The sequence below is a fragment of the Buceros rhinoceros genome, unplaced genomic scaffold (assembly GCF_000710305.1).
Source record: "Buceros rhinoceros silvestris isolate BGI_N320 unplaced genomic scaffold, ASM71030v1 scaffold1486, whole genome shotgun sequence".
Classification (NCBI taxonomy): Eukaryota; Metazoa; Chordata; class Aves; order Bucerotiformes; family Bucerotidae; genus Buceros; species Buceros rhinoceros.
In genome coordinates this window covers 62,216-76,020 of record NW_010417032.1, presented here as the reverse complement: position 1 = coordinate 76,020, position 13,805 = coordinate 62,216, and the positions used below count along the sequence as shown (strand labels likewise).

Sequence of the window (13,805 nt, the reverse complement as noted above, 5' to 3'; positions counted from 1 at the left end):
TTCAGAAAAAGCACAAAATGTGCCTCCTTGCTGATGTTAAAGAGATTTTTTTTTTTTTCGTTTGGTATTTGAATACAAAGAAATAGTGCACAACACCACCTGACAGTGCCTGTGATCAGCTTCAGCTAGAACCTCCTAGGTAGTGCTGGAATCTTGGTCAGCTTTCAGCCTGGTTAATGATAGGCTTGTCATCTTGCATCTGTGGCACTTACATTCTCCTAAACCTGATTAATCTGGCTGTACCAGCAAGCCAACATACCTTCCAGCTACAGCAGGCTTTTTCTGTTCCATGGTAATTTTTTTTTTTCTCTGAAGTATAAGAAGTTCCAGACTAAAGGTGTTGTGTATTACCTAAAAGCTTTAAACCTTTCTGTTAGTGGAAATACTTGCTATGATTAAGGACCTAGGGTAACAGAAATAATCATTAAGAGGGAAAGCTCAGCTTCTGAGAAGTAGCATTTACAGTTTTCTCAACTTCCCAGTCATTAAGACTCCTAGCTGCAAGATTCATTGGAAAACTGTATTTTGTGGGATTGTGTATTTTGTGCTTCACTTACATCCTTTCAAGTTCCTAAGCATAAGGTAAAAAAAAAAAAACCAAGGTAAAGACAATGGTTTGTTAATTAATCCTGCTTTTTGCTTTAGCTCTTGTCTGCTGTGTTGAACCTCTTAGTGGGAAGAACACTAGTTTCAAAAGATGCTCTTGCCTCTTCTGATACAGGGATTAGGATGGGGAGCAATTCTTCTGCCTAACTTGTATTCTTGTTTGATTGATGAGTTTAAGATATTTCTGGCACGTTAACAGTGAGGTTTTAGTACTAGGTTATATCATTTCAGTGTTACAAGACTGAATCTGAGCTAACAGAATCCTGATCACTAATTTCTTGTGCTGTGCAGGTGTCTTGATCACATATGTGTTCCTTTTGTCATTGTAGTAAGTATGTGAGGTAATGGCTTGCATAATGCCAACTTATGAGCCTGGTTTCTGATGGCCTACAGTAAAACTGAATCATTTAGGATTTTTTTTTTCTCACAATTCACTTTTGTTCACTTCCGTAGGCTCTGTCAGAGAAATAGACAGTATAGTCAAGTATTGTCTGGCTTTACAGACAATGCTAGATCTCGAGAGTTACTTTATTGGAGGCATTCAGATTTGAACTGAACCTTAGTTATCTGCAGCTAAAATGCTTTAAACTTTTTTCTGGCAGACTTCCTGCTTATTGCACTGTATAAAGAATAGATATTGAATCAGCATATAGATTGTGTTCTTAAACATGGGTTATTTGTCTTGCGTCTTTTTACCTGCAAATATCTTATTTCTTCTCTTTTACCAGATTCCACACAATTACAAACAATGAAACTATTCGTGGATTTGTGGTTCTTTTGCTGTGCTCTCTGTACAGAAATGCCAAATTAGCATAGGATACAAAACTTACCTCTCTTCACTGAGGAGTTAAGTGAGGCTAGATATTGAAATACCTCTGTCTGGGGGACTGCAACTGGATATTATGGAAGTCTTTCATAAATTGTCTACCAAAATATCCACAGACTTCTAGCAGTCACAAAGCAATTCCAAAAGTAGTAATGCAAAGCCCATCATATTGTTTTTTTTTTTTCCCCAAATAATAGTGTACACTCATTAATTCTTGTCTCAAATACCTTTTCCCACTAATTAAGCTCTCATTAGCAAGAACTTCTTGCTCATACAGCTAGATCTTTTTTCTGAATTACTGTGCATCTTCCTTTACACAAATGGAAGCTGTATGAAGTGGACTAGAGAGAAAAAAGCTGTTTTAAAAGCACAGTAGTTAAATATGTAATCTTGTGGACCCTGCTACTTATTCCTGAAACTGACATTGTCATCTTCCACAATGAGAGTTACAATACTTAAATACTATTGCTCTTTAACAAGCATGGAGTTTTACTGTATAGTATGGTTTTTTTTTCCTTTAATGTTGACAAATACAAGTTCTCTGCATTTGTCTTGTTTTCATAAAATACTTAAGCCTGCCAGAAAAGTAGCATGTTGTCGTAGAATAGTTTGATTTGAAAGGGACCCTAAAGGTCGTCTAGTCCAATAGGTCATCTGTATACTGTATATATTGAAAACTGGTTGCTTGGTATTAGGTTCTAAATGCCCTTAAGAACAATCTTGGTCACTGTGTCTTCTTCTAACTAAAAATTATTTAAAGGTTTTTGTCTTAAGTTATTGCTTTAACAGTGGCATTTTACCTTTGCCTCTTGAGGCATGGCTTCGAGTCTTCATACCACATGTCTTATGACAATATCTCTCTTCTCTTTCAGTGAATGATAGTGTCTAGAAAGGGTATGTCCCTTCAGGAGAGAGGTGCCAATGTCCAACCGGCCTAATAACAATCCAGGGGGGTCACTGCGACGTTCACAGAGGAACACTGCTGGGGCCCAGCCACAAGACGACGCAGCAGGAGGAAGGTATGCCTGTTATCTGTAAGCATGTTTCAATGTGTAAAAGCAAAATTGAAGTGATTTGAATTGTTTTCCACCCTGCAATCCAAGCATTGAAACTTGCATAAGGTATTTTTGCCCCGAAATACTGTCTTTACTGTTTATTGCAAGGGATGAAAACATAAATAACTCCCTATCATGCATGTTCAGCTAGAATAGCAGTAGTAGATAACAGGGGAAAAGTGTAACTGAGCTATGTTCCACAAATCACAGGCAGTAACAAATTCCTTCTCCCTCTTCTTCCCTTGATGACAAAAACATGGAGGCGAGGGAGGGGTGGGGCGGGGTGGGACAGGGCAGGACACGTGGAGACTCTCGTATGTGAAATTTGGAAAATCTATGTCCCTGTTACAGAATACTGACTAACTGCACCCCTCTGTTCTCTTTCACTGCATATTAATCCTCTGCAGCATTTGAGTAATTCAAGAACAAAGTTTGCCATCCTTTAATATACTCATAGTAGCGAGCAAGTGGACCACGTTGAATTTGTTCTGTCATCGACTCTACAGTGCAGAACAAAAGATCCTTGCAACTTTGCTATAGATGCTGGTTGTATAATTAGTGCCACGTCCTTTAAGGAATTAAGAGTCTTCATCTGAGTGGGGGCTGTATGGATAAGTCTTCCTTTAATTTTGTTAAAATGTTAGTCTAATGAAGAAAGGTCATAATATCATGGTAGACAGCATCTGTCTGTATTCTGCTTTCTCAGGGGTGCAGTTGTTTCAATATGTGTATCTTGGGCTTGGGTTTTTGGTATAAGGGTATTAAGATACTGCAGCTCAGTAGCACAAAATAAAAAGTTTTTTGCCTTGGAGTCAGGCTATAAATTATAATGAATATATGGTGTATTTCTTACTAGTGTAAAAGTCTAACTGAGAACAAGGTCACCGATGAATGCTGGAAGGAGGCTAGCTGTTCTTCTAAGGAACCTTGGGAGCAATAATTTAAACTGCAAAATGCAGCTTCACTCTTTTTAAACTAGTCTCTACTGTACAAATGAAAAAACAGATGACAAACACAAGGCTTCTGTAGCATAAGGAAAAGGAATTTGCTGTTATGTAGCTAATTATTTTGCAAGCTGGATTTGTTTTTGGATAGTACTCCTTTAACTGAGGCATGGTGAACTCTTCATTCCATTCTGTGTTACTTCTACAATTGGATGGATGTTTAAATTAGATATTGCCCTACCAACTCTTTCCTTTTACACTGAACCTGACCTGGAGTGAATAACCCTGTCCCTAGTAGAGTAAAGATTTAGAGACAAATTGTTTGGGCATGGGGTGGGAGATGATTCTTCAGATACATACTGTTTATTCAGATTTTATAGCAGAGTGCTAGGGAGAAGTTCTACAGTGAGTCAGACAAATTGAAGTATTTTAGGGGTACACTAGTTTCTTGTAAGAAAGTTTTTCATCCAGTGTTTTGGTGCATTGTGCTCTGTTACTTATGCTATCAAAGAATGATTCAAGATGCAATTTACTTTAACTGGACCTCTTCCACCCCTCACCAAATCTATGTCAGTCACACTTCCATGAGCAAGAGTGTATTGCACTCCTGAACTATGCTAGATATTAACTGGAATCAAAGCTCCTTGCTTAAGTAAAAAGGATGGAAACTTACAATCCTCTTTGAAAACGCAGGCCCTTTAGAACAGTTCCTCCCTTGCCTTTCCATCTCTGAACAAGCATTTTTGGCTGGCAAAGCATATGAAAAGGCTTGGATAAAAAACCTTGGGTAATATAAACTTTATAATGAATTCAGTTTCTTACATTGTCTTATGTATCTCTTTAGTAAGCTGCTGGGCAGAAGTGTCTGTTGTACAAGGAACAATGTAAGATCTGTCGTGTTCTTGGAAAATTTGTAGGTGAAACGGAAAGAGACAGGCTTTCAGATAAGTCACGTTTTCTTTGGTTGTATGTGTTTAGACACAAACCTCAGGACTCATCCTTTGACACATCTAGCATGCAGTGGGATAGTATGTTCTAGTTCTGCTGCTGCGCAGTACATAGGAGGGTCTACAGTTCACAGCTTGATGTACCTTCTTCATTATGCCTTGCTGTGCTCTGGTGAGTACACTGCTTTGTCTATGTTTAAAAATAACCACAAACAAAAAAAACCCAGGAAAAAGCAAACAAACTCCACCCCCCAACCAGACAGACCTTTTGTTACATTAGTTTATTTGTGATGCTGATTCATTTCCAATATCTTTCTCATATTAGTTATCTGTAAAGTGAAACTCATCAATTTCAGCTGTAAAATCATTTAAATCTAATGAACAAGCTATGGAAAGACCAGTTTCAATAATGTGCTTATATTGTGCAAATAACTGAACTTAGGATGCATCTGTGTTAATGTTTTATTTGGAGTTGGGAATGTTCTTTTGAAGGAATGCTGTCATCCTCACCTGTTGTGTTTTGGCTAATGTTATGGAATGATCTCGAGGCAGTTGAATTGGAATCTTTTTGGATGAAATTGAACTGGGAGTTGTGCTCTAGGAGAGCAGTTCATGCATCCTGGTCGCTTGTGGTTGTAATCTGGTCTATTCTGACGTAGAAATAGTTGAAATGCATAGATAGTGAACATTGGTCCCTAACAGCAGCTATCTTGGTTTATAGATTTTCTTCTGTTGATCTGCACTACTTGTGGATGTGATTGTACACAGACAGACTGAATTAGCCACTTTATTAAATCCATGTGGTTCTTAGAAAACAAAGCCAATACACAAACAGAAAAAACCCAAAAAACCTAGTGTTGTGGAGGGAATTAAGCAGAGAGACTATAGGGGTTAGTTGCTTCAAGGCTAAAATTAGCCACAAAGTTTGCTTATAAACTTAACGGCCACACCTTCTAAAGTGTTGGAGAAAGTTACTTCACTTGATCATAGATATGCAGTCAGTGCTTTGAATAAGGACAAGTTTCAGTACTCTAAACTTGTGAACTTGATTACATTTCCTCTTTTGTAGAAATAGTTTTCTAAATGCTGGAAATACAGCAGCTTTTTTATTAAAGCTTTTCTGTGTGCACACTTCCAAAATACAAATTAAGTGACAAAAGCTTGGAGATTTTTTTTTCAGTTTGTCACTGGTACTGTAATTTCAGTCCACTAACGTAATGTAAGCAAGTGGTCATATAGCCATTGGTATACTACATTGGTAGTATAGCCAGATGGCTTTTGTTTGCCTTAACTTTGCCTCTGTCTCTTACACTGTCTGGAGTAAATGCTATGATAGTCTTCAGTTGAGGAAAGTGTTAAAAAGGTGAGAGGCTGGAGCATGATACCACTTCCAGGCTGAAATGCTAATGGATGTCCTTCTGTAATTTTTGACTCTTCTGCAGCTTTAAGGGTCTTTTGTTAAAACTATCAATTTAACCTGCTGAGCAGCTACTGTTCACTTGCATGAAGACACTGGAAATTCCAAACTTTTCTCTGGTCTAATATGTAAAACAGAAAACAGAATCTTCCTCCTGTGATACCTAGTACTGGCAGATTTGGCTTAACCTGAAAGCAGTGATGCAAACCCATTTTACTTTAGACTGGGCTTATTGGATGTTACCCTAACATCAGTACTTCCAGTCAAAATGAGTGAGGGAAGCCTGTGATGTGTTTTCTTTTGGAATTTTACTAGAAGTTTCACATTCAACACTGTAACTTGATATAAGTTTTGAGTATTTGACTTTTACAGTTATGTTGATTTTTTTTATTGATGCTAGGTTCACAGACAACATAGAAAGATCGTTGCAGTGCAAGTTGGAAGTAAACTTAGTACTATAGTGTGGATATAGCTTTTCTCTTAAAAGAGGCAAGGGATGAGTGTTTGAAAACAGATGAATTGTTTTTCCCCCTGTGTTTGCACAGTACCAAACTGTCCTTGATAGAGTTGGACTGATGCGATTCTTCAATTCCTGATGTCATATGCATGTTGAAGTAACTTTGGGCTTTGGATGACTTTCTGCTCTTGTGGATGTTATGGTTCTTACTGGCTGTACTACCAGGTTGAAAAGCAGTCAGTATTATCCTCCTAATTTAGAATTACTGTTATGATGGCACCTTCCTAATGGTGAGCATGAACCCTTGTCTGAACTGTCTCTTCCAGCACTTTCCATTGAAGGAATAACTCTTTGCAGATTTTAAGGAAGCAATAATGATTCTAAAGCTGCCCTTCACAGCAGTTAACAAAAAATGAGTGGGAAGTGGATGCATTAATGAGATCACTCTTTTTATGGGGGCAGGAGCGGGGGGCTGAAAGTTGCTTACTGTCACTTTAACTCTGTGTCTACATTGTCACTGTGGTTTTTTTTTTTTTGAAGAATTGAGCCCTTGTGGCTTAAGTTCCCAGTGTTGCCATAGGACTTACTTTGAATGGGAGCAGTTTGGAAATGATACTGAGGCAACAAAATCTTTTCTGAAAGTGATGCAGTTGACTGTTCCCTTCAGTTATAAGTAATATTTCAGTGTACTCATATGGAGTAATAGAAGTGGTCCTATGTATTAGAACTGTTTACTAGTGCTGCAAAATTAATTTTTTTAGTGGCATGAGATGACAGTGGTGTTTATCTTTTAATCTGCATATTGTCACTCCTCTGAATTGTTTAGCAACAGGAGTATTTAAGTAGGATATAAATTCAACATAAATTAATGCTATGCTGCTACAGTTGTATGTGAAAGTATGATACTTCATAAACCTTTTGAGTTTTCAGAATATAATACATACATGTTCTTGTGCACTTAGGATTGAAGGCTAAATGAGAAGTAAGAGATCCTTGTTAGCTGCATAGAGGACATTAGTATAAGCAGAATCTGGAAAGTGCTTTGACCTTTTTCAAATACTAAAGCAAGAAGAATACTTTGTCAGTTATGCTACTTTTGTTTGGAACAGGATTTGGTTTTTTTGACTAGCTGTGATAATATCTTAACTATTAACACCTTATACGCTTTTTACCTTGTTTTTGATAAGTAAAAGGGTGTTTAGTTTTGTAGACTTCATGTTTAGAAACATTAAATACCTCACTCAGCTGCTGAGGATCACAACTCAGATGTAACACTGTTTATTAAATTCAGAAAGTATGTTTTTTTAATATGCATGGAGTAACTCCTTGAGTACAGCTTCTAGTTAGTTCTTTGTTACGATTTTGCTAAGGAAGGCTAAAGGCTGAGAGTTTCCACGAGATTGTTTATATGAACACTGCGAACTAAATGGGAGGTCATTTGTCAGCTTCTGTAGGTAGCTTACTCTGAACTGTCTGCCTGTGAATTAGAAGGTGTATCAGTAGACAGCTTTGCCCGGTTGTGTGAAGCCATAGAGTGGGTTATGAAACTGTCTTCTAAATTGGGAGGAAAAAGAAAAGGAAAAAACAAAACAGAGAAAACCCCAAACAGCACTTGAAGATGGAGCAAGTGCGCAGTCTTCCTGGACTTGCACCTGCAAATGGAAATGGACCATCACAAGCTCAAATATTTACCTTACTATTTTTCATCATTAATGAGGAATTTAGCCTCTCATAATACCTGTTCCTAGAGTATTTGTTTAGGTTAAGCTTATGAATTAATGATATGTTCCTGGAAACAGGGTAAGTTAATGAGTTAAAAGCTGTGAATTATGGGAAAAGTATGGGTAGCTTACAACCTTTAATAAGTATCAGTCTTTTAGCTGCCCAGATACCTTGCATAGCACTTAGTTCTCCAGGCATTACTCTCCTTGTTTCTAGCTCACCAGACATTCTAACTACACTTATGTAAATGAACTTCTAATGAGACTGTAAGGAAGCTGTCACATCCTTAATATAGATTGAGACAACACTTGTTACTTAGTGTATAAGTTTTTAACTAAATCCTGCAGTCTCTTCACATTGTCAGGCTGTTTGCCATCATATAAATCTTGGAGAAAGGGAGTTAATGTCATGCTTCTTTTGATTGACATGCTACTCTGTGTTGAATTGCTATTGTCTTATGTACCTTCTCTTTGTGGCACATGCAGGGTGAATGAAGTGAGAGCATGGTAGGTTTTCAAAAAAAGTTCGTCAGTTTTGACTCCCCATTTGTTACATTTCTAGCGTAACTTCTCTGCTCTGGCTATGAGTATTATTTTTACTGATAGTTTGATGGATAAAGAAAATAGTGAACTGCTGCACCAATTAGATGTGGGGCCAGATGGGATCCGTCCAAGAGTTGAGGTAACTGGCGGAAGTGCTTACCAAGCCACTTCCCATAATTTACCAGCAGTCCTGGCTAACGAGGGACATACAAATTGACTGGAGCTTAGCCAGTGTGATGCCCATCTACAAGAAGGGCTGGACAGAGGACCCAGGAGACTACAGACCTGTCAGTCTGACCTCAGTGCCAGGGAAAGTCTTGGAGCAGATCATCTTGAGTGCCGTCACATGACACGCTGAACAGGACAGCCAGGTAATCAGGCCCAGTCAGCATGGATTTATGAAAAGGCAGGTCCTGTTTGACCAACCTGATCTCCTTCTATGACAAAGTGACCCACTTAGTGGATGAGGGAAGGGCTGTGGTTGTTGTTTACCTGGACTTCTGTAAGGCCTTTGACACCATTTCCCACAGCATTCTCCTGGGGAAACTGGCTGTGTATGGCTTGGATGTGTGTATTCTCCATAGGTTAAAACACTGGCTGGATGGCCAGGCCCTGAGAGTGCTGGTGAATGGAGTTAAATCCAGTTGGCGGCTGGTCACCAGTGGTGTCCTCCAGGGCTCAGTTTTGGGGCCTGTCCTCTTCAACATCTTTATCAATGATCTGAATGAGGGGATTGAGTGCACCCTCAGTAAGTTTGCAGGTGACACCAAGTTGGGTGGCAGTGTTGATCTGCCTGAAGGTCCCCCTGCAACGCGACAGGCTTGGGGAGGAGTGGCTGGAAAGTTGCACAGCAGAAAAGGGCCTCGAGGTGCTGTTTGACACCTGACTGAATATGAGCCAGCAGTGTGGCCAAGGAGGCCAGCGGCTTCCAGGCTTGTATCAGCAATAGCATGGCCAGCAGTAGGAGGGAAGTGATTGTCCCCGGTACTTGGCATTGATGAGACTGCACCTTATGTACTGGATTTGGTTTGGGGCTGAGAAGCACATTGAGGTGCTGGAACATGTCCAAGGAAGGGCAATGAAGCTGGTAAAGGGTCTGGAGAGCAAGTCTTATGAGGAGCAGCTGAGGGACATGGGGTCGTTTAGCCTGGAGAAGAGGAGGCTCAGGGGAGACCTTCTTGCCCTCTGCAACTACCTGAAAGGTAGTGAGGTGAGGCTTGGTCTCTTCTCCCATATAACAAGTGGCCTCAGGTTGCATCTGTTTGCCATTGTATAAATCTTAGAGAAAGGGAGTTAATGTCATGCTCCTTTTAACTGACATGCTACTCTGTCTCTAGTTGCTATTGTCTTGTGTACCTTCTTTTTGTAACATAGGGGAGATTTAGGTTGGATATTATTTTTTTACAGAGATGGTTGTGAAGCATTGGAACAGTCTGGCCAGGGAGGTGACGGAGTCCCCGTCGCTGGAGTGTTTAAAATACATGTAGATGTGGCACTGAGGGAGTTGATTTAGGAGCCCTGAGAGTTCACGGTGTACAGTTGGTCTCTGTGATCTTAAAGGTCTCTTCCAACCAGGTGATTCTGTGTGAATCTGTGTGAAATAGTACGTGTGATACAGTATTCACAATCCCCAGGATATTGTTGTAGCTTTATTGGCCCACATAAATCAGACGCTGATTTGAAAATTACATTTGTAAAACTTGTAAGAACCTGAAGGGTTTAAAGGTGAAAGGGAGGAAGCCTGGAACAAGTGTAAACTCTTCAGTGCATGATTTAAATACTTGATGTTAGACATATTTTAGTTGAAAAGATCTTCAACCTTTTGTGTTCTGTGAATCCAGTTCTAGTTAAAGCAAAACAAAAATCTTTAATGGAAAATGACTTAAAAAAATACACTTCAAAATAAATGAACCCTGCCTGGTTAGCTTACATAAAAAAGAGATTCCCAGCAAGTGTAAATTGTGCAATAACCTCTCTTATTCCCATAATAAGAAAAAAATTTCAAGGGGAAAATTGAATTTCATGCCTTAATCTTTTGTTGGGAAAAGGAAAATCCAAACACACGGGATTAGATGAAATATTCCCAAGTTTACCCTGATGGAGTTTGCTTTGTGAGCTAAATATCTGTTTTTATTTCACTTTTGGTAGTAAAATTTACTTCTTTCAGTATGAGAAATAAAAACAAATTATCAGATTACGGAGAAGATGCTTTTAATCTTTCCAGACTGTTATGCTCTTACAGATGAGCCACAGAAAATCATTTGAATATGTGCTGTCTAGGTGTTTTCATCAGTTTGAGTAACTGGATAAATGAGAATACTTCGGAATAAAACAGAGGAAGGAAAGTTACCAATAAAAAGTCGTATTACTGAAGTTTTAACATTTCAACTCTGTAAGCAAATTATAATGTGATTATCATGTAGGTAATTAGTCTTGCTACTTCTTTCCTACCAAGATATGTTTAAGTTTGTGTTGAAATCCTTAACAGGATGGTGAAACTTTCTGGTCAGTAGCAGGCCTGTATCTGCCTTTGCTACTAGACTTTGGGCATTTGGTTGAAACAAGCTATTTGAGAGTGTGAGAAGCTCTTCTGCCTTTTCCACTTACTCTTTTGGCCTAAACGTTTTGATAGTTGGGGTCATGAGTTGGAGCAGGACACATAAAGATGAAGTCTGCATTTCTCCCCTTCACCCATATGATTCAAAAATGCTTGCATATCTCCTTTCAAAGGACTAGATAGCCTAGGTTAGTAGCATATAAGCATTTAACTTGGAAACATTTCCAGCATTAATACCAGGCTAGTCTGATGTTTCATAAAGGTTAGTGCTGCTTGGAGTTTTTGTATGTAGCTAGGATATGAGCAGTAGAGTTTTCCTGGTGACAGCTGAGTCAAAACAGTTTTATCCAGGGAAGTATACAAGTGATATGTTTCTTGTCTGAGCAGTTATTTATACTATGCTATTTTAAATGCTGATGAGCTGTCTCTTCTGAGTCTTGCAGGTAATTCTGATTAGTTTTGAAAACAGATGTGGAAAATGTGAAGATGTAACTTAAGTCTTAAAATTTATCTATGGTATAGTATGATCTTTGTCCTTCAGAGATCCTACAATAAACCATTTTTTGCATGCACCTGAAAGCTGTTTGGAAGACTTCTTGTAGCTTACCTGTGTGAAACTCATTCCTTTCTCTGACATCACAGGTTTCCTGTCTTATCTGACTGCCTTCATGTGTACCATGCACTTCTTTCTCTTACTTCAGCTGTTATCACATAGCTCTCAATCCTTTGAATTGGTGGATCTGCAGACAGAATATAACTGGCAGGGTTGAGCTTTTCTACCAAGTGGTACTGGTTGCATTTCCATTCTAAGCATCTGATTTTTCTTAAACTAAAGAGCAAAGAGACGAACTTGTAAACAGTTGTAACTGGATAAAGTCTTAATGCATGGAATCCTGAGGTTGAGTATATACATATTTCTGAGAAGAGGTCTTTGATAGGTGCTCTAGTCTTGTGCCTTACTGTGCTAGCTTAATGCTTAAGTGAATAATTCAGTAATGATATACACCAGAAAAATTTGAAATTGGCACAGCTCAGATGTGAGATGTTGTTTTAGTCATTTAAAGTGACTAAATAATTGTGTGCTTTACAAAATAATTAAGCTTGTAGTGATTGTAACTGCACCAGGTGATTATTTTGAAATACTGCTTTAATATTAGGTATTGAAATGGAAAGGTTTGAAGCTGTAAACTAGTATTTGTAAGTGGTCCAAACAATAAATAATAATTCCACCTACAGGTTTGTATCTGTACCTTGAAAATCCTCATAGCTTTCTGTTTTAACTTTCTGCTGACAGGTCACATTTAGGGCAGGCAAAACATAAGGCACATAGCCCTCCTGAGAGTAGAAAATCTATTTCAAAGGCACCCAAAGTGCAGACTAATACTACTTCTGAGCAGTCCAAGGGACACTTTTCTAAAAGGTAATTGCACTTCCTATTCATGTTAACCAGTGTTATCTGCACTTCTCGACTGTGTATAATTTAGATATATTATACAGAGTTCTTATATATGACTAATAGATTTTAACTAATGTAGATATTGCTTTCAGTGGATGTATTCTGTTTGTGATTTGTTTTTCTAATTCACCAACTAAGAGCATTCCATCAGTGAAGGGTAGGAAATGATCTCTGCATAACTAGTGCTGAAATACTCGCAAGGTCTGTCTTCCCTTTTTGCATCTAATGTTGAGGGAAGATTACCCAAGGACTTTGGAGCAATGTCCAATATTATTTGAGATGTAATAATCTAAAGGATGCGTATGCCTATGTTCAGGGTAATCAACTTGGTCATACTTTGTCTGCTCTTTATAAACTTCTGCTATGTACACACTGAAACAGTTTTCTATTATACAGAAGAGAGAATTTTGCTGTTTTTATATGATTCATTATATCAATTTCAAGATAGCTGAGAAACTGTACTTTCATTAAGACTCTTCCTTAAACTAAAACCCAGTTATGACTAGTTATGCATTACTGAACGTTCCTTACTCTCTTGTGGAATATACAATAGCTTCATGGCTCAAATTTTTTTCATTTTAATCAGTTTGACATATCTATATAATATATATAAAATTACTAAAATCTGAGTTACCTCATCTTCCTCTTTAAAAAATGTAGTGTACTGTGCTTTTGTTTAGTAATTTATATTTCATTCTAGCAAAGATTTTCAATATGACTGTTCTCATACAAGCATGCATGTCTGGTTTTTTGGGTTTTTTTCTTGTTTCTGTACAATCAACAGTGTTTCGTATCTGCAGTTTCCTTTATTCTTAGAGAATGCTGACATTTTTCTTGCAACTGTGAAGTTTTGAATTCAACATTAATGCTGTTCCTGCTTGCTTCTACAGAGGCTGTAGTTCATCTACTATTTTAATATCACAACAAGAAGATCCAGAGAGAGCCAATACTTCAGAAAAGCAAAAAACGGGGCAAGTGCCTAAGAAAGACAATTCTCGAGGAGTTAAACGCAGTGCTAGTCCAGATTACAGGAGGACCAATTCTCCTAGCTCTGCTAAAAAACCCAAAGCACTTCAACACACTGACTCTTCTTCCTTGGAAGCTAACAAGCCACATACAAAATCTAAGAGAAGACACTTGGACCAAGAACCGCCGAAGTCTACACAATTGCCATCAACAAGCAAGGCTCACACCAGAAAGGGTGGAGCTGCTGGTAGCACCCGAAGTCAGAAAAGGAAAAGGACAGAGAATCTGTCTTGTATAAAGAGTGGTTCAG

At 38.3% G+C, this 13,805-nt stretch overlaps 1 protein-coding gene across 4 annotated transcripts in view; it reads left to right on the top strand.

Annotated features, from left to right (window-relative positions):
* Nucleotides 1–1,176: 1,176 nt before the first annotated feature.
* TRIP12 (thyroid hormone receptor interactor 12) overlaps nt 1,177–13,805 on the top strand; it is a 59,711-nt gene continuing 47,082 nt past the window's right edge. For 2 of the 4 annotated variants that reach the window (XM_010138032.1, XM_010138031.1), the window contains exons 1-2: nt 2,354–2,451; nt 13,420–13,800. In XM_010138032.1, coding sequence (XP_010136334.1) covers nt 2,354–2,451; nt 13,420–13,800 — 479 coding nt within the window. Of the gene's footprint in view, nt 1,205–2,304; nt 2,452–12,367; nt 12,494–13,419; nt 13,801–13,805 lie in introns of those variants that run through there. The other 2 variants (XM_010138030.1, XM_010138033.1) reach the window with 2 other exon arrangements.